This window comes from Garra rufa, chromosome 9 (assembly GCF_049309525.1).
Source record: "Garra rufa chromosome 9, GarRuf1.0, whole genome shotgun sequence".
NCBI lineage: Eukaryota > Metazoa > Chordata > Actinopteri > Cypriniformes > Cyprinidae > Garra > Garra rufa.
The window spans coordinates 14,194,257-14,219,047 of record NC_133369.1 but is presented as its reverse complement, the minus strand read 5'-3'; the positions used below and the strand labels follow the sequence as shown (position 1 = coordinate 14,219,047).

Below are 24,791 nucleotides of genomic sequence, written 5' to 3'. Positions count from 1 at the left end.
GTCATTTTCTATATATATATATATTCTATATATATATTAGGGGTGGGCATAGATTAATTTTTTTAATCTAGATTAAAATGGCTAATTTGAATTCTGCTGAAGGCATTCAGAATATGTGTGCTACCCAAATAATGACTAAAAGTAAGTCTTTGAGAATGGATCATAAAGCTCAAAAAGCTGTTCTATGATAATTTGTTGATGAAAATAAATTATGTTCAATTAGATGTACTTGTGTTTACTAACTAACAATGAAATTATTTTTTCTACCTATTAGATTGTGTTTTTTTTAACGTCAACACCTACCCAACCCATTACATGTTACACCGTACTTTTATTTTGACAGGTTGCCGTGAAGTTTCTGTGTCATACAGTATGATATGATGCTAGTTTTCTCAAATGAAACGGTAAAAGTGACACTCACAGCCGTTTGGGAGATTGAGTTTATCTGTTATTGTGAGATGAAAATGCCAAAATTTACCGGGAGCGTCACGTGTGTTTCAGTATACGTGTAGTAAACGCTTGTCTCCGCCATGCATACATACAGCTAGGCAAACGGAACATATCGGATTCATATTAAAACGGTCTTTTTGCATTTCAGTTTTCACATATACTAGTCCATATCGCGATTTGAATTAAGTGACAGACCAAGATTTGATTTATGAATCCAAAAAACGACGAATTTACGTGGCATTTCGCTATAGTAGATTCGGTTTTTATGAATGGAGGACGACGCGATTCCGTCTGTGTTTTGGCGGAGGAGACTTAAACGCGCGACCATATTCTATAGTCTTTGGTATACATCCGCGTTAAACTATCAAGGTGAAAGTAATCATAGCTTGCATAGTTTAGACACAGCTCCCAACCCAAATTTGAGAATAGATTAACGGCGATATTTTTTTTATTGCACGATAAGAGTTTCACGTTAACGCAGCACGTTAACGCCGATAACGGCCCACCACTAATATATATATATTTTTTTTTTTAACCACAAAAATGCTCGTCTTGCACTAGCTCTGCGATGCACATGCACATCTTGACGCATTGCATAATCATCAATCAAATGTTTTAAAAAAATGTTTACCTCCAACTTCAAAATCGCCCAACATCGTTATTTTACCTTTTTTTTTGTATGTCATGCGTGACCTTTCCAACGTGATTACGTAATGCGTGAGGTTGGGCTGGTTCCCAAGGTGAGCATTTGTGGTTAAAAAGTATTTACATTTTTGTTGTTTTAAGAAAATGACCAATCATTTAGCTAGGTAAGACCCTTATTCCTTAGCTGGGATCATGCAGAGCATTTTAAAACTGCATTGAAACTGGAATTTGGACCTTCAACCTGTTCGCCACAATTGAAGTCCACTATATGGGGAAAAATCCTGGAATGTTTTCCTCAAAAACCTTAATTTCTTTGCAACAGAAAACAGAAAGACATGAACGTCTTGGATCCCATAGGGGTGAGTAAATTATCAGAAATGTTTTATTCTGGAAGTGAACTTATCCTTTAATTGGTAGATATGTGCTACTTTTCTACACAGTTTAGCTTGATGGGTGATAAAACAGGTGAATATAAGCCAATTTTTAATTTTAGTTTGAGTAATTTTAATACATCAACATACTGTTTTTAATTTTATTTCAGCTTTATTTCAGTCAATGAAAATGATTTTAATAGTAAACACACTAATAACAACACTGCATTGTTGTGACATCTGTGACATTTAAAAAAAAAATGTACATTGACATGGGGTGGACGATATACTTGTAGACACGATTAACTAGTAGAAATTTGTCAACTGCCTTGAAATTGCCTTGAACGATTAAATAAACACACTTGTATGTGTCAAAATGCACATCTTTGCAAGTGCCATCGTAAACACAGTAATCTAGGTCTTAGGTGAAAGCAAACAGCTAAGAAAGAAAACACATGTAACAGTATATTGGATCAGGGCAGCTCTTAAAGTGATAGCAGTCTAATATTCCTGCTGTCTTTCATTCATGTTAATCAAACAGCAAAAGAGATCAAATCTCTCACTGCTCTTGACTAAATCACTTTTGTACCTTTAATAAGAAGACATATATATTTAATTTATTTAGAATATGCAGTGTTTTTAAGCATTTGATTACTTTATACAATGGATGTAGCATTTCTTATGTATTTGTTCTAGTGTAGTTTTTTTTATACAGTATGTCAAAAAAGTGAGTACACTCCTCACATTTCAGCAATTTATTTTAGTATATCTTCTCAAGGGACAGTACTATAGAAATTAAACTTGGATATAATTTAGAGGAGTCAATGTGCAGACCATGATGCTAGCACCACCATGCTTGACTGTTGACAAGACACAGTTTTCTTGGTACTGCTCACAGGGGCATCACCACACATGATGGACACCGTCTAAGCCAATCTTATAGTCTCATCAGACCACAGAACATAGTTTCAGTAATTCATGCTCTTGGGCAGGTTGTCTTCAGCAAACTGTTTGCGGGCTTTCTTGTGAGCCAGCTTTAAATGAAGCTTACTTTTGGGACTATGCCTATGCAAACCGACTTGTTGCAGGTGCGGCATATGGTCTGAGCACTGACAAGCTGACCTTCTACTTCTGCAACCTTTAAAGCAATGCTGGCAGCACTTATGCGTCTGTTTTTGGAAGCCAGGTTCTGCACCTGACGCACAGAACAAGTGCTTAACTTTGTTGACCGACCTTTGCAAGGCCTGTTTCCGAATAGAGCCCATCTTGGAAAACTTCTGTATGACCCTGACCACTGGAGTGTAACTCGGTTTCAGGGTGTTACTGAACCTCTAATAGCCTTGGCCATCTTTGTGGAGAGCAACAATTCTAATTCTCAAATCCTCAGAGAGTTATTTGCTATGAGATGCCATGTTGAACATCCAGTGGTCAGTATAAGAGAATTGTACTTAAAGCGCCTCATTTTAACTGCTCTAATACAAGATACACAACTTTGTATGGTCCTGTCAAGCAGACAAAAACATGAACTTGATGAATAGGACATGTGGCTTTGCATGGTTAAACAACATACTTAGGGTGTACTCACTTTTGTTGCCAGCTATTTTGACAATAATGGCTGTATGTTAAGTTATTTTCAGAGGACAATAAATCTATACTGCTATACAAGCTGCACATTGACTACTCTAAAATATATCCAAGTTTCATTTCTATAGTATTGTCCCTTGAGAAGATATAGTAAAATTGTTGCTGAAATGTGAGGGGTGTACTCACTTTTGTGAGATACTGTATATTGTTACCGTGAAATGAAATTACTCATATCGTGATATAAGATTTTTCTCTTATATAGAGAATTGCTTGTTATCCACAGTTAGTTATGGTTTTTATAATTCATTGAGCAATAAAACAAGTAGCTCTGTGGAGGCATATGATTTATGCATGTGACAGCTCACCTGACATGATCATTTACTGTAAGCGTGGTCTTGTTTTTCTTCTATCCACATGGCATGGTTTATCTTTTTCCTTACTGATACCGACGGGAGAAACAGATTTATATTTCTTGTGTCAGTTCACATATCATGTGACAAAAACACACTGCGTCTCACACTGTTTCCCACTATTGTTTGACTTTAGACACACAGTGATTTGTATGTTTAACCTTTACTGAGTTAAACTTTAAGCGTTCACCTCCATTAAGACATGTCATTAAATCATGCCTCAAGATGCATAATGTTTGTTTTGCTGGTTGAAAAAGATTCAAATGGATGTTTAAGTGCAGTAATATGCATTCAGCAGACTATTTTAGACAGGTGGTGTTGTGTCCAATTATTTATTGTAATTTTCAGCGCCCTTGAGTGGCAGAATAATGATAACTTCAGTCAGATCTGAAAATGAAAATGTTTACAAATGAGAGAGACTGGCGTTATCCACTAATTTAGAGCGCAGATTAAATGGAATGGAATTTAGCCTTGAGCCTAAAACATTGTTTGACTTCTATTAGCATTCATTTTCAATATATGGCCAACAAATGGCAGTCTAATAACACACGCCAATGTTAGCTGCTAATGTATTCTAAAAAAGGGAAAAAAACCTTGCAGTCTCTTTGATTAATCACATTATAAGCAAAGTAATTTGAAACAACACAAATCTGGGCCTGGTCTTCATCATCGGCCCAAGGCTAAATATATTACATTAGCAGTGTGTTATATTTATTCATTTAATGACTGAATCCATAATGCATGCAACAGATGCTTCATGCATTCTCTACACTCTGTGCTTATTTTTTATTTTATGCTTTAACATAGCTGCTGGTCTATATATTAGTATTTCATATTTCACTGCACTGATTACCTGCTACTATGTTAGCAGAGAATTATTAGCTTCTATATGCATAAAACTGAACAAAAGTGTCAGTAAAGACATCTACATTGTTACAAAAGATTTATTTTTCAATACTTTGTTGCTTTTTTTTTTTGCTTTTTTTTATTAAAAGAATCATACAAATGTATCATGGTTTACCAAAAGCACTAAAACAAACAAAAAAATCAATTGTTTCTAAATTTCTAGAGTTTAATTTTGTATAGTCTAAGACTTACGTAACTTGGTAGTCAGGGTTAAAATCTCAGATGACTGAACCATGGACTGCTATTAGACTCCGAGAATGCAATTGCATAAGGCTGGAGGAGCTCCATCAGACCTGAATAAAATACTCATTGCCGCCTACAGAAAACCTGGTAGTGTAGTCTCATTTTGGGTCGTATCAAAGAGTGCGATCTTCCTTCAAGAGTCCGTTTTGCAACACCCAGGGGAGCAATGTTCTCTTGCGTTTCTCAAGAATGCACAGGTGCTATTAAACACATTCTCTTATGTTTGTTTGATATGAATCATTTTGATATACATAGAGCATGAGTTTGGGAATGTAGCTGTTCTGAGACTGATTTCCAGTGTTATTTGGCAATCTGATCTTTTAGGGATGTTCTTTTATGGGTGTTCGCCATACTTTTAGGCCAGTATGCTGATTTTATGCTCAAGAAACATTTCTTATTATTATTATTTTATTACTGCTTAAAGTTTTGCTGCTTAATATTTTTGTGGAAACCGTAGTTTTCAAGATTTTTTTCCCCTGCATTTATAAATGCAATTTCTATAGAAGCCTGTTTCCTCCATTGAATAAAAAAATTGAGACTTTTTACCTCACAATTTTTACATTTTTTTTCCTCGCAATTGTGAATTTGCATCTCACACTTCTCAGAATTGCATGATACATACTCACAATTCTGATATTTTTCCCAGATTTGCATGACAAACTCGCAGTTGCGAGAAAAATTTAATAGATATGAAGATATAAACAATTTTTTTTCAGAATTGCATGATAAGAACTCGCAATTCAGACTTTTTTTCTCAGAATTGCGTGATATAAACTCGCAATTCATACTTTTTTCTTACAACTGTGATCTAAACTTGCAATTCTGACGTTTTTCTCATTTTCATGTTGCAAGAAAGTAAATGAATAGATGTAAAAAGTATATACATATACTCGCTATTCAGTTTTTTCTCAGAATTGCGTGATATAAACTTACAATTCAGACTTTTTTCTCAGAATTACGTGATGATATAAACTCGCAATTCATACTTTTTTCTTACGACTGTGATCTAAACTTGCAATTCTGACGTTTTTCTCATTTTCATGTTGCAAGAAAGTAAACGAATAGATGTAAAAAGTATATACATATACTCGCTATTCAGTTTTTTCTCAGAATTGCGTGATATAAACTTACAATTCAGACTTTTTTCTCAGAATTGCATGATATAAACTTACAATTCTGATTTTTTTCTCAGAATTGCGTGATATAAACTTACAATTCAGACTTTTTTCTCAGAATTGCATGATATAAACTTACAATTCAGACTTTTTTCTCAGAATTGCACGATATAAACTTGCAGTTGTGAGAAAAATGAACAGATGTAAAGATATAAACGGACTTTTTTCTCAGAATTGCGTGATATAAACTCGTAATTCAGACTTTTTTCTTAGAATTGTGTAATATACATACAATTCAGACTTTTTTCTCAGAATTACGTGATGATATAAACTCGCAATTCATACTTTTTTCTTACGACTGTGATCTAAACTTGCAATTCTGACGTTTTTCTCATTTTCATGTTGCAAGAAAGTAAACGAATAGATGTAAAAAGTATATACATATACTCGCTATTCAGTTTTTTCTCAGAATTGCGTGATATAAACTTACAATTCAGACTTTTTTCTCAGAATTACGTGATGATATAAACTCGCAATTCATACTTTTTTCTTACGACTGTGATCTAAACTTGCAATTCTGACGTTTTTCTCATTTTCATGTTGCAAGAAAGTAAACGAATAGATGTAAAAAGTATATACATATACTCGCTATTCAGTTTTTTCTCAGAATTGCGTGATATAAACTTACAATTCAGACTTTTTTCTCAGAATTGCATGATATAAACTTACAATTCTGATTTTTTTCTCAGAATTGCGTGATATAAACTTACAATTCAGACTTTTTTCTCAGAATTGCATGATATAAACTTACAATTCAGACTTTTTTCTCAGAATTGCACGATATAAACTTGCAGTTGTGAGAAAAATGAACAGATGTAAAGATATAAACGGACTTTTTTCTCAGAATTGCGTGATATAAACTCGTAATTCAGACTTTTTTCTTAGAATTGTGTAATATACATACAATTCAGACTTTTTTCTCAGAATTACGTGATGATATAAACTCGCAATTCATACTTTTTTCTTACGACTGTGATCTAAACTTGCAATTCTGACGTTTTTCTCATTTTCATGTTGCAAGAAAGTAAACGAATAGATGTAAAAAGTATATACATATACTCGCTATTCAGTTTTTTCTCAGAATTGCGTGATATAAACTTACAATTCAGACTTTTTTCTCAGAATTACGTGATGATATAAACTCGCAATTCATACTTTTTTCTTACGACTGTGATCTAAACTTGCAATTCTGACGTTTTTCTCATTTTCATGTTGCAAGAAAGTAAACGAATAGATGTAAAAAGTATATACATATACTCGCTATTCAGTTTTTTCTCAGAATTGCGTGATATAAACTTACAATTCAGACTTTTTTCTCAGAATTGCATGATATAAACTTACAATTCTGATTTTTTTCTCAGAATTGCGTGATATAAACTTACAATTCAGACTTTTTTCTCAGAATTGCATGATATAAACTTACAATTCAGACTTTTTTCTCAGAATTGCACGATATAAACTTGCAGTTGTGAGAAAAATGAACAGATGTAAAGATATAAACGGACTTTTTTCTCAGAATTGCGTGATATAAACTCGTAATTCAGACTTTTTTCTTAGAATTGTGTAATATACATACAATTCAGACTTTTTTCTCAGAATTACGTGATGATATAAACTCGCAATTCATACTTTTTTCTTACGACTGTGATCTAAACTTGCAATTCTGACGTTTTTCTCATTTTCATGTTGCAAGAAAGTAAACGAATAGATGTAAAAAGTATATACATATACTCGCTATTCAGTTTTTTCTCAGAATTGCGTGATATAAACTTACAATTCAGACTTTTTTCTCAGAATTGCATGATATAAACTTACAATTCTGATTTTTTTCTCAGAATTGCGTGATATAAACTTACAATTCAGACTTTTTTCTCAGAATTGCACGATATAAACTTGCAGTTGTGAGAAAAATGAACAGATGTAAAGATATAAACTGACTTTTTTCTCAGAATTGCGTGATATAAACTCGTAATTCAGACTTTTTTTCTTAGAATTGTGTAATATACATACAATTCTGACTTTTTCTCAGATTTGCCTGACAAACTCGCAGTTGCGTAAAAAAAATGAATGAATATTACGATATAAACTGATTTTTTTTCTCAGAATTGCCAGTTTATATCTTGCAATGTTGACTTTTTTCTCAGAATTGGCAGTTTATATCTTGCAATGTTGACTTTTTTTCTCAAAATTGTGCGTTTATATCTAGCAATTCTGACTTTATAACACACAATTGCGAGTTATTATTGTTGCGAGTTGTTATTATTGCATGAATTTTGATATATAAACTCGAAATTCTGAGGACATATATACACCCCTCAGAATTAGACTTTACATCTCACAATTATGATTAAAAAAAAAAAAAGTCAGAATTGCAAGAAAAAAATCAGAATTGGGAGATATAAACTCACAATTACCTTTTTTTATTCGGTGGTAGAAACAGGCTTTAATACTTTTCTAGCACTTTTAAATTTAAAGCTGAATAAAAGTATCAATTTAAAAAAAAATATTAAAGAATAGACCTAAACTATGTCTAGAAATAAGAATATTATAGAAAGCTTTTTTGTTCTTCAGCCAGTTAACCAGTCATCCAAGACACCCTAGAAACCATGTGGTTAAAAAACACCCCAAACTCCACAGTAATTGTGTAAGAAAGTTTTGCACAGTCCTAAACAAAAGTATAAACCTAGTTAGACTTGCAATTTAGTGACATCTGTGAAAGTACGCGTTAGATACTTGCTTTTGTGCAGTTTTTCATCAGCAGTGCACTAAATGCTTTTGTGAATCACAGACAAATGATGTCTCTGATTAGCTGTGATGGAATGAGATTGCAGTTCTCAGGTTGTGCCGAAGAGCTTTTAGAGATGAAAGCATTTCAAACGAGTGACAACCTTTATCTCTCTGCTGTGGAGAACAGTACTCCACAGGAAGCTCTCTCCTCCTCTCTCTGCCGTCTCATATTGCACTTTTTCCCACCATGCACTGCCCTTGCCTCCTCTCCCCCTCCCTGTCTGAATGTGGCTGCTGTCTTGGTGGTGTCAGGCCGATGATGCTCTTTTGCGTGATGGCAGACCGTGCTGGCGGCACAGGGCCGGTGTCTGTGCCCGTGGGGAAGAGAGGCCTGAGCGCCTGTTTTCCCCCTCACTCCTGCTGCTGCCATTGCTGCTATTTCTTTCAGGGCTGCACCTCCTCCTCCTCCTGCAACACTACTTCCTCTTCCTCCTCCGGCCGGACCCGCAGTTTCTCCCTGCACCCGCACCCCGTCCCACAGTGCTCCTCCATCTCCGTCCAAAGACAGACCCCCCAGCATGGGACGCCCGCCTCTGTCATCACCATCACCCACCACAAGTCCCCCACCGCCAGCCATCGGGCCTGTAGTCAGCATCCTGCAGGACTGCACCAGGTCAAAGAGGTACGGACAGTGTCAGGCAGAGAGAGCTAGCCATGGTGATTAAACACAGATATTTTGTAGTGTCTCTCTGATGCAAATTAGGGATTTTTTTGGGGACAGACTAGTACTTCAGATTTTGGGCCTGTCAATATTTGTAGCTTCAATTTTTTTTAGCATATATTTTTTAAAACATGTTTTAAAAATTTTATTTTATATATATATTATAATTTATAATTTTTTTTCTTCTTCAAATTACATTATATATATATTATATATTATATTAATGTAATTTGAAGAAAAAAATGTTAATTTAAGTATAGATGTCAATTTAACATTTATTTTTAGCAACATAATTGTCAAATTGTGAGAAAATATGTAGTATATCATTATAAATTTATATCTAAAATGTATACAGTTTTATAATTTGTTATAGTGAAATTAAAAAATAAATATTAAATTAACATACCTATGCATTTGCATATACATTTGCATATATTATATATATATATATTTTATATAACTTCATATAAAATTATATATGTAACTTGCTGTATATTATATTTATATGTAACTTTATATCTAATTTTACATTATAATAGTTTTTTAAATGCATTATTATCCTGTAAATGTTTCATTTAAGGTACATAAATATTTCATTGAGCGCTCATTTGTTAATTTAAGATTTATTTTTAGCAACATATTTGTCAAATTGTGAGAAAATATGCAATATATAATTATACAATTATATATAAAATGTATAAAATTGTATAATTTGTTAGAGTGAAATTAAAAAATACATATAAAATGAACATATGTATTTGCATATATTATATATATTTTATATAACTTTATATAAAAGTATGTATGTAACTTGCTGTATATATTATATTCATATTTAACTTTATATCTAATTTTATATTCTAAGTTTTTTTATATGCATTTTCCTGTAAATGTTACATTTTAGTTACATAAATATTTTAATGATTGCTCATTTGTTAATTTAAGATTTATTTTTAAAAACATTTATAAAATTGTAAGTAAATATACATATAGTATATAATTATAATATAATTAGTAGTGAAATTAAAAAATAAATATAAAATTAACACACACACACACATGTATATTCACACACACACATGAAATATTTAAAATGTAATTATATTTTTAGATTTAATAATAATACTTAATTACATATTATTTGTATGCAATTTTATATTAATTTTATAATATATGCTTGTCTTCAACATTTTATATAAAGTGTATAAAATTATATAAAATAAGTATAAAATCAACCAAAATAAACAAAAATAATAGCTGCAAAAATATTGGTTTGTAATTTTTGCTTCTAGGTCTCTCAAAAATCAGTTTTACTTCTACAAAATCTATGTAACTTTACATTGGTCACATATTTACATTGAATGTTTCTGCAACAATATTCCATTTATCAAAAGAAAATTTTATATTCAAGTTAGCAAGACATTGTGTTGATGTCTGTCCACATTGGTAGTTGAAATGCATCAAAGTGTTAAATATTAAACATTGATCGTCTGTTCTGCCAAAGAGTTTGGATTGTCACATGTTAGTATTTAAATACATAGCACGCAGTCTTTTGCTTTAAGCTTTGAAGGTTGACGGCAGTTCAATATGCAGTCAGCAGCACTGGCAGTGTTGAGCTGACTCCCTTATGAAACGTCTCAACCCGGCTGGCCTGTGAGTGCTGCGTCAGCATCAGAAAATGGCTGTTCAGCAGGAAGCACCTGTCATCACATTGTTTTGACATTGTTGCAGTTATATCTCACAGTGGAGTGAGAATGTTAGAAATGGTCAGTTTTGACTCAGAACTACACAGGTTTCAGTCATTCTCATTCATGTAAGACTAGCATCACTCTTATTATTGCTTATACGTAGGATACACATGAATACTCAAAGGGAACCCTGGGTATTAAGAATTGTATGGCCTAATATAACATAAATTATGTCTCAAACTAAAATATGTAGTGGAAAACCCTTGAAAGATTTATGTTATTTAAAAAAATCCACATTGTTTTATACATTTTTTGGACTATGGAGGGCACCATTATTTCGGTGATGTGAAATGGTTGCGCTAGCTACTGGTGCTACCTGTTGCTATTTTTACCACAACACAACTTGGAATATAAAATACTGATATGGTGACCACAGCTACTAAAAGAGCTTATAGGTAGGGTTGAATTTCGATTCCGATTCTTTTTTCGATTCCCAGTTTCGATTCCAGTTTAGTAAAACAACAACAACAACAACAACAACAAAAGTCAAACATTAATATATCACACATTTTCAGTACTTGCTTGCAACATATTATTTTATTACAGGCAGAGGTGGGTAGAGTACCCAAAATCTGTACTCAAGTAAAAGTACAAGTACTTATGGAAATATTTACTCAAGTAAGAGTAAAAGTAACAATCTTAATAGTTACTTGAGTAAGAGTAAAAAAGTATTCGATGGAAAAAGTACTCAAGTAGCTAGTTACTAGTTACTTCTGATCTGATTGATATGAAGTGAAGACCCTGAATTTCAAACTGTTTGGAAACTCCCTGAAAACATAGGCTGAAGTAAAGTATATATATATATAATGGGCTCGCAAAATCTGAAAATTTCTAGTAGCCCTTCGGGCAGGTACTCTTCAGATTTTGGTAGCCCTAAAATGAATTTAACTAGCCCAAATAAAAAAAATACCTTTTTTTAAATATAGAAAATCAGATAAGAGTCTAATCAAGAAATGTTTTTAATACACAAATATAAACAAATATCAAGGAAGTAATTTTATTTCATTATATTTATTTCATTTAGTGTATCTGCAGAATTTTTAAATATTAATTTAAAGCAATTTATGACCCTTTTTAAGATCTGAACAAGTAAAATTAACAGTAATGGGATTGGACAATGTAAAGTAGAATATTAAGCCATAAAATGGCATGATTTAAAATTCAGATACAGTTTCACACAAAAACAAAATATCTTACACTATGGCATTTCATCCTTTATAAAATTAAAATGGATAAATTGAGTATATAATTTATTATATTTATTTAAAACATAAATATTACTGTACTTGTTTAGATTTGTAGAAGGCACCTTAACTTTTTACATTTACAACTCTTTTGCTGCATAAAAATATGGGTCGATAATTGCAATCATTTGACCATAAACAGCTGAAAAAAATGTATTGGAAATGAAAAATTCATTCTCTGTCACGAGGGGGCGCTTTAGGAGCGCTGAAATATTACGGTTTCCCTAGTAACGGCTGTACACAAAGCAGCATTAAAGCAGTTTTATCCGGTTTTATCAGAAAATTCCAACGACACGTTTCTGAGGACAGTAATGGAGGAACGCCATCAAATGTAGCGTAGTAAAAGTTTTTTCACTATAACTATACTTGAGTAAGAGTAAAAGTACGTATCTTTAAATATACTCTAAAAGTACTAGTTACCCCAAAAATTTACTCAAGTAAATGTAACGAAGTAAATGTAATTCGTTACTACCCACCTCTGATTTCAGGGGTTCTCAACCTTTTTTATTCCAGGGCCCCCCCTTCTTTTCGGTTAAATTTTGCAAGGCCGCCCTATGCCTGACATTTCCTCTAAAGGTGTTTATTTTTGAACCTTTTTTATTAACCAAAACATTTGTTTTGCCTTTTTATTTTTCTCCTTCATGTTATAAAAAAAAATTCAAACAAACTTTAAATTAAAACTATACTTTTGAATTTAAAAGAAAACCCTCTGCTCTAACTTTTTAACATGTATATACACTGTAAACAAAATCTGTAGAAATTACAGTATTACTGGCAGCTGGTTGCCAGTAACTTACTGTAGATTTTAATTTATGCTATTTACTGGCAACAGTTTGTTCAAAGTTAATTGAACATTAAACATTAACAAGTCTTTATCTTTACAGAATAAAACTAAAATAACAGCCTCATGCAAAGCATTCTGGGAACCAAAATCTGAAGGAAAAAAACAGAAAAAGGTTGATGAAGGTTTCTGGTTCCCAGAATGCTTTGCAGTAGGTTGTTATTTTATAGTTTTATTCTGTAAAGACAAAGACTTGTTAATGTTTAATGTTCATTTAACTTTGAACAAACTGTTGCCAGTAAATAACATAAATTAAAAATCTACAGTAAGTTACTGGCAACCAGCTGCAGAACTACAGCATTTTTTTTACAGTGTACATACATAGATTTAAAGCACTTAAATTATTTAATTCAGACATTCTTCACAACTTCAGAGTACTCTTTCTTAAGTGACTGAATATCTACTGTTTGTATTTATTATAAAATAAATATATAAATGAAAAATACAGTAAATACATTCTAAATCTGTTGATGCTGGTGCTCATATGTGCATAAACACCACTGACCCTTACAAGATCCACCTCTATGGGTAAGCATTCATTATAAAACACTCACAGGACATTCATTTTGAAAACTATGCAAATATTTTGAAATTTCACGCAAAAATACTATGGATCAGAGTCCCGAAAGCATGAATAGTGGTGTGAATCAACAGCGGACTTATGCGTGCCTAATGTACGACTCTGATATACAAGAATGAATACATTAGGCACGTGCGAGTTCGTTACTATTACTCCGATCATCTTTGCCTTTACATTAGCGGGAGGGTTTGTTTCATGCAGCCAAGAGATGAAGTAGATACCTGTCTTCCCGCGGGGGTATAAGTTACTTTTATGTGGGCTTTTGCGGGATGAAATAACATATATTCCTTCTGAAGCGGGCGGGCGCAGGACTAAAACATCTGTCCCTTGCAGATATCTAAGATGAAGTTTGCGTGCAGTGGTAGCTTTTACAAAGCATAGCCACACTTTAAAACGCTTACCGCGATCCATCTTGTACACTCTGATGTTTACATTACCACATAAGGTCCTTGCAGATTGCACGCGCGGAAGGTTCTGGCAGATCACTAGATGAAAAAATGCACCCAGGAATCGAAACGAGGAATCGAAATTTTAATTTTATAACAAGTATCCAATTCTTTATCTAAGTATCCGATTCCAGAAGCAGAATCGATTTTCGATTCCCAACCCTACTTAAAGGTGGTGATGGATATAAGGGTAGACTTAAACCAAATGCCGTAGTCTAAAAAAGTCTAAACTCCCCGGGATATCGAGTGAAATCCACGCTGTGAAAGTCCTTCAGTGGTTGCGGCATCATGACAAGTGTCTGCATGTTTACATCCTGCCGGGATGGCATCTAGAGTTTCTTGTCTCTGTCATTTGTAAGCTTTTTCAGTAGCTGTGTTCTACTAAAAGCCTCAAAGGCAGGGCTGAAGTAGAGAGAACATACACGCGGGTCTTTAGGAAATTGTATTTGTCCACAGGCATCTTCTCATTTATTTCTCCTCTTATTATTGTTAGGAAAGCAGTGCAGACTTACATCGGTTCTCTTGTTCCGCTTTGACTGAAAATTGCAACCAAAAGCAGCACAGTGTGGCATCGTAGCAGCATTTTATTTTCCGAGTTGTGTTGCGGTAAAAATAGCAACAGGTAGCGCCAGTAGTTCACTAAGTGCAACCATTTCATGTCATTGAAATAATGGCGCCCCCCATAATCCAAAATATGTAAAATGATGAAAGGATCTTTTAAATAACATGGGTTTTTTAGTGCATATTTTAGTGACAGACATCAATTACATTCTATTAAGCCATACAAGTGTAAGTGTATTAATTCCCAGGGTTCCCTTTAAGGAATAGTACCCCCAAAACTCACTTAGACCAGCTGATAAAACTTCACAATAATCCACAAGCAATCAACACAACTCCATTAATTGGATTATCAAGTGGATTATTGTGATCTTTTTATCTGCAGTTTGGACTCCATTGGTGAACAAGTAATGTTATACTAAATTTCTCCAAATCTTTTCTGATGAAGAAACAAACACATCTACAACTTGGACAACCAAACCTAAGGTTTTTGCAAAACATAGTCTTAAAGGTGCCATAGAATGGAAAACTGTATTTACCTTAAAATAGTTAAATAACAGTTCTGTACATGTACATGACATACCGTGAGTCTCAAACACCATCGTTTCCTCCTTCTTATATAAATCTGGTGTTTGCAAAAGACCACTGAAAAATAGGCTAATCCTAACATAACACAGGCTATGATGTTAAAGTCATGATCATTAATAGTATTGCCCACAACATTTGCATAGCTGAATCATCCGAAGTTCTGCAGCTAAAAAACAAAACAAAAACTAAAGCAAAGCAAGGACAATAGCGAAAATGGCAGATCATGGGAATAAATGTTATGTTCTAAAATGCTTATTAGTTTTAGTCAAATTTTAGTCACTTCTAAATGTGATAGTTTTAGTCCAATTTTAGTCGACGAAAAGTCAAAAAGGTTTTAGTCTAGTTTTAGTCAAAAAAAGGGGAAAAAGTCGTTTAACAAATTAATGTAGGTCAGTAAGTATTTTGTTGTTTGGTATTGTCACTTATAAATTGTGAAAATAGCAGATCTATAGTTCAACACAATGTGAGCTTCCGGATCGACTATTTTCACCAATAATTACAATAATGAAGGAATGGTTTTAGACATAAAAGACATATATTTTAAATACACCCATAGGTCCTCTCACCGTTTGCGACCACCCTGTGTGCAAACTGCCGCCATCATGGTTAATCGTCTGTCTGTCTGAGTGACAACAATGTGACGTGTTGAGCGTAACCAAACAAGGATGGAATGCTAAAACGGCTTGCCATACTAGTATGGCAAAGAGTATTTATTGCTAAAACGGCTTGCCATAGCGGCAGATACTTTTTCGGTTTTAATTGGCATGCACAATAAGCAGAAATGTCATGCATTTTAAACGTCTGACGGACCACCCACTAACATTTTCGTCTATTCTCGTCTCGTCAACGAAAACTCACACACGTCTCGTCATGTTTTAGTCATCAACGAGCCATTTTTATCTCGTCATCGTCTCATTATTGTCATGAAAAAAAGTGGCGTCAACGAAATTATTTCGTCATCGTTGACGAAAACAACACTGCACTAAAGGAACACGGTTAGCTTCTTGCTAGCGCTAGCCTGTTACATTGCAGTACATAAGGTTTCACTTACCACATAAACAGAGTAAGGAGAGATGGCGGCACGGACGATAGCGAATGATTTACAGATCCTGAGCATCACTAACAAGCATCTAAACTTGTAAAATATGTGGTAAGTACTGCTGCTGTAGTATAAGTTACACAGAGCATGTGCAATTGCAAATCTAAAAAGTGAAAGTAAAATAATCGTGCATTTAAAACGGCAGTTTCAATGACCCACGTATTAATACCAGATCGGGCTCAGTGATTAAATATATATTTTCCTCCATGTGCCAGCTACTGAAATGAGCCGCTCTGTGAAACAGCCAATCAGGGCAGAGCTAATTCTAGGAACAAATTCTAGGGTTGTAAATGAACATGTAAACCGTTTCTGTAGAATTTTTGCCCTTTCCTATCCCATATACCTTCTATGTAGATCAATTTAAAATATTGTGCATTCTAGTGCACCTTTAAACTAAAGAAGGTCCCACTTATACGTCATTTTATAAATATCAAAGAATTATATCTAAGAGACTTGTTTTATGCTTCGTTTTAAACTGTCAGATTGTATGACCCTGGTGCGACATTTTCCTGACAGCCAGCTGCTTTTTCTGGCTCTAAGGCCATTTTTTTGTCCTCGAATTAGGCTACACTGTCACTTTCGCTGACAGTCCAAAGGAAACATGCAGCAAGTCATTGGAAACCAGCTGAGATTCATAAAATGTGTGTGCATCTAAGCAGCGAGGTGGAAATTATTATTAGCAATCTCTCTGAATATCTTGCCAGCGTGTTAGGCAGTATATTTCACTGGGTGTGAAGCTGGCAAGCATGTTTAAAGGGATAGTTCTTCTAAAGTGTAAAACACCCTCATGTCATTCTAAACCCGTATGACTTTCTTAGGGGTGAGTAAATAATGACAGCGTTTTCATTATGGGGTAACTGTCCATCCAAAGTGAGTGCAATAGCGCTTTCTTTATATGTAGCTCCATTTTCCTCTCATTCGTCTGTCTTCAGTCGAGCCCCACTAAATCATCTTTTCTGGCCGTGGAGCCAACCCACTCCCATACGTCTATTTAAACTCATCCAGGCCCATTTACACCTGCTGATATGGAGCTCAAAAGAGGTAATCTCCGGGCTGTCAGTCAAAGATGTGGCTAGCGCCTGTGCTTTTGAAAAGACAACCAGACACAGAGAGACCTCTTCTTCTTTGCCGACCGGAGATAGCCGCGACTCATTTTCTTCATTTTCACACCATTTGCTTTCATCTCAAATACATTTTTCAGCAGGTGGAGTTCTGTATATTTTATAGTATATTTTGAGGTTTTGCTAAAAGTTCTTTCCTCCATCAGCACTTCATATTCTGTAGGCAGGCGCATTAGCTTAGAGTCTCTGATGTTCAAAGTTTTCTGTTCTGCATCACTAAACTCAAAAACGCTCATACAAGCATTTTTATTTTCTGTTTATTATTAATTTTGAAAAAAGGTTTGCTGCTTAATATTTGTAAGTATTCTTTGATGAATAGGAAGTTTAAAAGAACAGCATTTATTTGAAATGGAAAACTATTATCCCAACATTGAAGTCTGATCACTTTTGATTCATTTAATACATCCTTGCTGAATAAAAGTATTAGTTTCTTTCAAACATAAAAATGAACATTTTCTGAATGGTATTGCACAGTCTGCATTTTAGGCCAGAATAGCAGAAAGTATTGTAACTTACAGAGTAATTAAGAAATTACACACGTTATCTTTACATACGGTTTAGAAAGGCTTCCTGAATTGAAGTGACTGCCATTATAGTTGCATGAAACTGTTGCCAATTTAATTATTCGGCTGTGTTTATTTTTATCCATGGCTTGATGTGCAATTAGTCACACTGTTTCCCCTCAACAAGTGTAAGTGGAATTTGCACTCACACAGAAATCATTAGCAAATATTAGAGATGATAATTTTCATAAGGATGTGTTGATGATGTGTTTGGTTCAAGGTGATCAAGACTTCGAAATCGCATACTTCCCTACTATATAGAATGTGAAAAACAGTATGTGAGGCAAGTAGTATGTCCAAATTCATAGTATTCGAAATACAGTAGGCGGATGACCCGGATGACCTACTGCTTCCTCCCGAATTCTGCAGTACGCATACCATGGACACTTCAGGCTCCAGGAGAGGAGTCGTTATTCGAAAAATGGCGGAAAGTGGAAACGCGGCGGATGTAGTACTTCCGAATTCCATTCATACTACCCATATATACAACTCATATATAGTAGTTTTACTTTTCTGTAGTTTTTCAGTGGCTCTCAGTCATACCATTGACGTTAACTGAGCAGTTGAAGGCTGCGCGTTTGGACGGAGCAAAAACAATGTAAGTGTCTAAAAGCACACACACAATTGACCATATGCACGAAATACTTCCTTGTTTAGACAAGCCAGCTAAGTCATTTCCGGTCAACTGTACTGTGCCGTAATATGAGCGTACTTTGTTCGTTTTCTCTACATAATCCATTCACAATCGAAGAAAAGTGTTGTTTGTCTAAGACAGGGGTGTCAAACAAAGTTTCTGATAAGAACGAGGCAGTAGATGAGTCTCAAGAGTGTCCATCTAATATGTAGCACATTTAAAATGAGCTTCAGCGGAAGTTTACGAGCTGGCTTATCTTTATGCGGAAGTTCTAAAGAACGCTCCGTGCATAAGGTCAGTTCCACTGAATGATAAATGACTTAACTTAATGCCGTTAAACTGAAAATAAGAAGGAAATTGTTAAAATAACCACTGAATTAACAAAAACCTTGAAATAGGAGCGCGATGTTTATCTGACTGTCAATCAGATGCGTGAAAGTTGCGTTCTACATAATCAGAATCATCATTCGCAGATAGAAAGGAAAAGTTTAAATGCTGTAGCATTTTATTTTATGAAAATAAGAAAAGCTCACATCATGCAAAGGTTTGACATTAAATATTACCCTATACATTCACAGTATGCTAAATAATAGATAACAGGATAGCCTACTTTCAAATCGTGGCTTACATAGGCTACCCTAGTGAGAAATAAATACACTAAAATATATTTGAAATAAATGTATTTAATGCTAACTATACTACAAATACATTTACATGTTTGTGTTCTTAATAAAATACTTGTATATACTAAACTGGTATAAAGTGTGCTAAATTGTAAGTATAGTGCTGAAGTCCAACTAAAGATGAACTGAAGAAAGGCCTATATTTGATTGTGCTAAAATTGAACTATTGCAAGTATATTTCAGGTAAATTTTAAATAGCTTGCATTTATAGACCTTAATTATTCAAAGATCTTACAATCCTCATCAATAGTGACATTAAAATACATTTTAGGTTTAATATTAAGAAATTGGTATTGTGTACATGTAGTAAGCTACTAAGTATAATTGTATATCAATAGGTCTCGAGGGATATATCAGTAAATATGTTAATAGATTTGAACTATACTTAGTTTGAAATAAATGTATTTTAAATATATTATTTTTCACTAGGGTCAATCTACATATGCTATATGTCATGCCATAGCGTCATTAAACTAACATCTAACAGTAGCCAGTTTTTTTTTTTGTCCTCCCTTTCTGACTCCATAAAGGCTGCAGTGTAATTTGCCCCTGACTAAGCATATAAAGAATTTAGGGGGACCATTTAAATACACTTACAGAATGCAGAATTGAATCGCATCCAATTTTATTGTGAATCGTCTCAAATTCGAATCGTTCTGAATTTGCAAAAATTGTTCTTCAATTGAATCAAAACTCTATGAATTGTGAATCGAATCGATTCGCTGTTTACCGTAGAATTGACAGCCCTAAAAGAGGCATATCAGAATGATGAATATATTAAAATAGTAAACAGTTATTTATTTTAAAACACAGTTATTTACCATTTTTTTTTTATAAATTTGTAAAAATGAAATAATGTATTTGAAAAATATTTCATAAATGCCTGCTTTTATGTATGTTTGGTCAACTAAATACAGCATTGGTGAGCATAAGAGATTTACAGACCGCAAACTTTGAATTAATTTTTTTTTTGGAGCCAAAGTTAAGTTCCAAGGACATTCCATGTTCTATAAGAGCATGTGCAAGAGAGAAAAAGAAATGGTGTGTGTGTGTGTGTGTGTGTGTGTGTGTGTGTGTGTGTGTGTGTGTAAAAGTGACAGTGATGGAGAGTGACTGATAGAACTGTAACCTTTCTTGCTATGAACATTTTGACGGTGAAAAATGAAAAAGATACGACAAGAAAGACAGATTTTGTGAAGGAAGGACCAGAGAGGGCAAAGTACGTAAAAGAGCTGGAGTACAACAAATTGATTTTCTGTTCATTCTACAATATCGCTTCGTGAGTAACACACCCTGAGAATTATCTGTCACTACTTAAACAATATAGTCCAAACCTCTAAAACAAGGGTCACCAAACTTGATCCTGGAGGGCCGGTGTCCTGCAGAGTTTAGCTCCAACTTGCCTCAACACAGCTGCCTGGAAGTTTCAAGTATACCTAATAAGACCTTGATTAGCTGGTTCAGGTGTGATTGATTAGGGTTGGAGCTAAACTCTGTAGGGACACCGGCCCTCCAGGACCGAGTGTGGTGACCCCTGCTCTAAAATATAGAAGACAGACCACCATACTCTTACTTACTCTTAAATAATGGATTATTATATACTCTTAAAGGAATTTATCAAACCTAAATACTGTTTTTTGTTCCATGTAAGAAAGAATGTCATACAGGTTTGGAACAATATGAGGGAGAGTAAACGATAACAGAATTTTCATTTTTGGGCGAACTATCCCTTTAATGCTATTTTAGTCTTTTTCTCTCAACATTATGCAACAGTTTTGAGTGTGTGATCTCTCAGCTCCTGAATCTTGATCAGTACTGAACCTGTGCGCAGGGGTCCATGGGAATTCTGTGCTGAGAGCAGGTGACAGCTGTGATGCCTGTCTCTTTCCTTTAATACTAACTAAAAAAAGAGAAAATGGATCAAGGAGAGAGTATAAAGAGACGGATCAATTTTTCATGAGAGCTGGGTTATGAGCAACCGCAAAACCTCTTCTGTGCTCAGAGTTTTCCATGCTGTAGCAGACAGACAGGACAGTTATTATAGAAATCCCAAAAGTATTTTGCTTGTCGTACAGAGAGCTGGTTGTGATATCCCTGTTTCAGTCAATTATTTAAAGATGACGTCAATGTCTAACCTGTTAAACCACATTTAAAAGGATCGTTTTCCTGAAAACAGCAGTTCTGTCGTCATTTACTCACCCTTAGGTTGTTCTAAACCTGTATGACTTTGGTTTGTGCTTGGAGCCCAAAAGGAGAAATTGTGGAGAAATTTCACACAGACATTTTTGTATAACATTTCAAGTGTCTGGAAAAAAAATATTTTAAAAGTAACAACATACAGGTTTTGCAACAACAAGAGTGAGTAATAATGGCAGAACTTTTTTTTTTTTTTTTTTTTTTTTACAATAAATTATCTCTTTAAAAGCTTAATTTTTATACAGTACTCTTCAAAAGTTGATGCTTTTATTTTGCTAGGATACATTCAATTGATCAAAAAATGACAGTAAAGATTTATAATGTTACAGATGAAAGCTTAAATTATGTCTCTTTGAACTTTCTATTTATCAGGGAATTCTAAAAAAAATGCAGCACAACAGTGACAATAATAATGTTTGTTGAGCACAAAATCAGCATTAGAATGATTTCTGAAGGATCATGTGGCACTGAGGACTGGAGTAATGATGCTAAAAATTTAGCTGTGATCACAGGAATAAATTACATTTGAATATATATTCAAATAGAAAACAGTTATTTTAAATAGTAAAAATATTTCAGAATTTTACTGTTTTTGCTGTACTCTATCAAATAAGTGCAGGCTTGGTGAGCAGAAGAGACTTCTTTAGAAACATTAAAAATCTTACTGTTCAAAAACTTTTGACTGGTAGTGCTTGTGCAGCGTTTATATAATCTTATTTGTTTCAGTGTTTATTATATTTAGACAAAACTTTATCTGTTTCAGAGAGGCAAATATGATATCTTGATGTTCCTTTTAAGAGTGTAAGTTTCCTCCATTAAAACTACAGCTGTGCTGAAATAGTGTTGCAATCACTGAAGTGTTGGAATGGAGGGAGGAGAGAGAGAGAGAGAGAGTAATGTGTGTGTACTGAGCGGCCTACAGTGATGAGTCACATCCTGCAAGTTTCTGCTCCTCTTCGGCTATCTGTCTGCTTTTCATTAGAGGTGCTCAATATCCACACCACCACAAAAGCCCGTGGTCATTACCCTCATGACAGACTCAAACGGAAGTGGCAAACACTACAAACTTTTCCCTCACGACTCGCTTCACAACTCTGTGCTCTATCACGAAACATCCTGTGTTTCACACACACACTAGTGTTCATAAAAACCCAATAAGGGTAAACTCAGTAACATACACCAAATATGTCACATATTTTCAGTCTGAGGGATATGCTGGTGACAGCATGTGGTTTGTTTTGAACACTTGTGCAGAGAAGAAGATAGGATTGAGCTAATCCAAGAGATTACTTTCACTCCAGGAGGATTACAGGTGTTTCAATCTGCTTTAAATCTGACACCTGGAATAAAATCCCCTGGATTAGATTATTGTACTACACTTCTCATTTCTTCTTTACGTCAATATGTATTATTTTATTTCTTTGTGATATTTAGTCAAAGTCAGCTTTATTGTTGAAGAGTTTTGCAGCTTGATATTCTTGTATAATGTGCATGAGCCTTTCTACTAAGTCAGAGTTAGAAACATCTTGAAAAAAAAAGTATTTTTCCAAACATTTGTATGTATGCAAATGTATAATATTCAAGGTACACATTTCTAGTGATTGTGCATTTAATTCTCACATTGTACTTTCAGAAAGTTTTGAACACATTTACCTCAAAATGATCATAAATGTAGGGATGTAGTTAAAATCAGTCTCATCCAATGGACTAAAAAATGCACTGTTTCAGTAGTGACATGAAAATGCAGGACACATTTTTACATAAAGTTTCATAATTTACAAAGAAAATATAAAATAAATATATTCATAATATATCAAGCCCGAAATTATTCATAACCCTGGCAAATTCCGACTTAAAGTTACTTTTATTCAACCAGCAAGTTTTTTTTTGACCGGAAATGACACAGGCTTCTCCCAAAAGATAATAAGACGATGTACAAAAAGCATCATTGTGGAAAAAAATATTACTCATCTTTTATTTACATTTGAACAAAAAGTGGCATGTCCAAAATTATTCATACCCTTCTCAATAATCAATAGAAAAGCCTTTATTGGCTATTACAGCAATCAAACGCTTCCTGTAATTGCTGACCAGCTTTTTGCATGTCTCCACTGTTATTATTGCCCATTCATCTTTAGCGATGAGCTCCAACTCTTTCAGGTTGGAGGGTCTCCTTGCCATCACCCTGATCTTTAGCTTCCTCCACGGATTTTCAATTGGATTTAAGTCAGGACTCTGGCTGGGCCACTGCAAAACGTTAATGTTTTTGTCTGCTAACCATTTCTTCAGCAATTTTGCTGTGTGTTTTGGGTCGTTGTCGTGCTGAAATGTCCACTGGTGCCCAAGGCCAAGTTTCTCTGCAGACTTCCTGATGTTGTTGTTGAGAAATTTGATGTATTGCTCCTTTTTTGTGGTGCCGTTTACTGTGATTAGGTTCCCTGGTCCACCGGCTGAAAAACACCCCCAAAACATAAGGTTCCCACCACCATGTTTGACAGTGGGGATGATGTTCTTAGGTTTGAAGGCTTCTCTTTTTTTACGCCAAATGAAGGCTACATCATTGTGGCCTAACAATTCAATTTTTGCTTCATCTGACCATAAAACAGAAGACCAGAAGTCTTCTTCTTTGTCCAGATGAGCATTTGCAAAGGCCAAGCGGGCTTTTGTGTGCCTTATCTGGAGAAGTGGTGTCCTCCTTGGTCTGCGTCTGTGGAACCCAGCGGTGTGCAGTGTCTGTTGGACTGGCTGCCTGGAGATGTTGCCACCAGCAGAGCCCAGATTCATCAGGATGGCCTTGGTGGTGATCCTTGGATTCTTTTTTTACCTCTCTCACTATCCTCCTGGCCAGCACAGGTGTCACTTTTGGCTTCCGACCACATCCTCTGAGATTTTTCGCAGTGCGGAACGTCTTGTATTTTTTAATAATACTTTGCAATGTAGCCACTGGAACTTCAAAACATTTAGATATGGTCTTATAGCCCTTTCCTGACCCTCAGTGAGCTCCTTTGTCTTAGCCATGACTGTCCACAAACCAACAGCAGAGAGCTTCTGTTTTTCACCTGTTGAGTTGATGAAAACAGCTGTTCCAAATGAATCAGGACAATTAGGATGCTTTAGAACAGCCATTTGGAATGGTATAGAACTTTGGATTTTCCCATAGACTGTGACAGTTTGCAAAGGGTATGAATACATATTATTATGTAAGTATATACATTTTAAATGTTTGCTAAGATCCTTTTATTATCTCTTGAAACCCAC

The 24,791-nt window shown here is 34.5% G+C and overlaps 1 protein-coding gene across 2 annotated transcripts in view; it reads left to right on the top strand.

Annotated features, from left to right (window-relative positions):
• Window positions 1–24,791, top strand: part of osbpl10b (oxysterol binding protein-like 10b) — a 72,047-nt gene that overhangs the window by 7,947 nt on the left and 39,309 nt on the right. The window contains exon 4 of one of the 2 annotated variants that reach the window (XM_073847242.1): window positions 8,960–9,193. The exons of the other annotated variant lie outside the window; for it this stretch is intronic. Coding sequence (XP_073703343.1) covers window positions 8,960–9,193 — 234 coding nt within the window. The remainder of the gene's footprint in view (window positions 1–8,959; window positions 9,194–24,791) is intronic. 2 annotated transcript variants of the gene reach the window in all.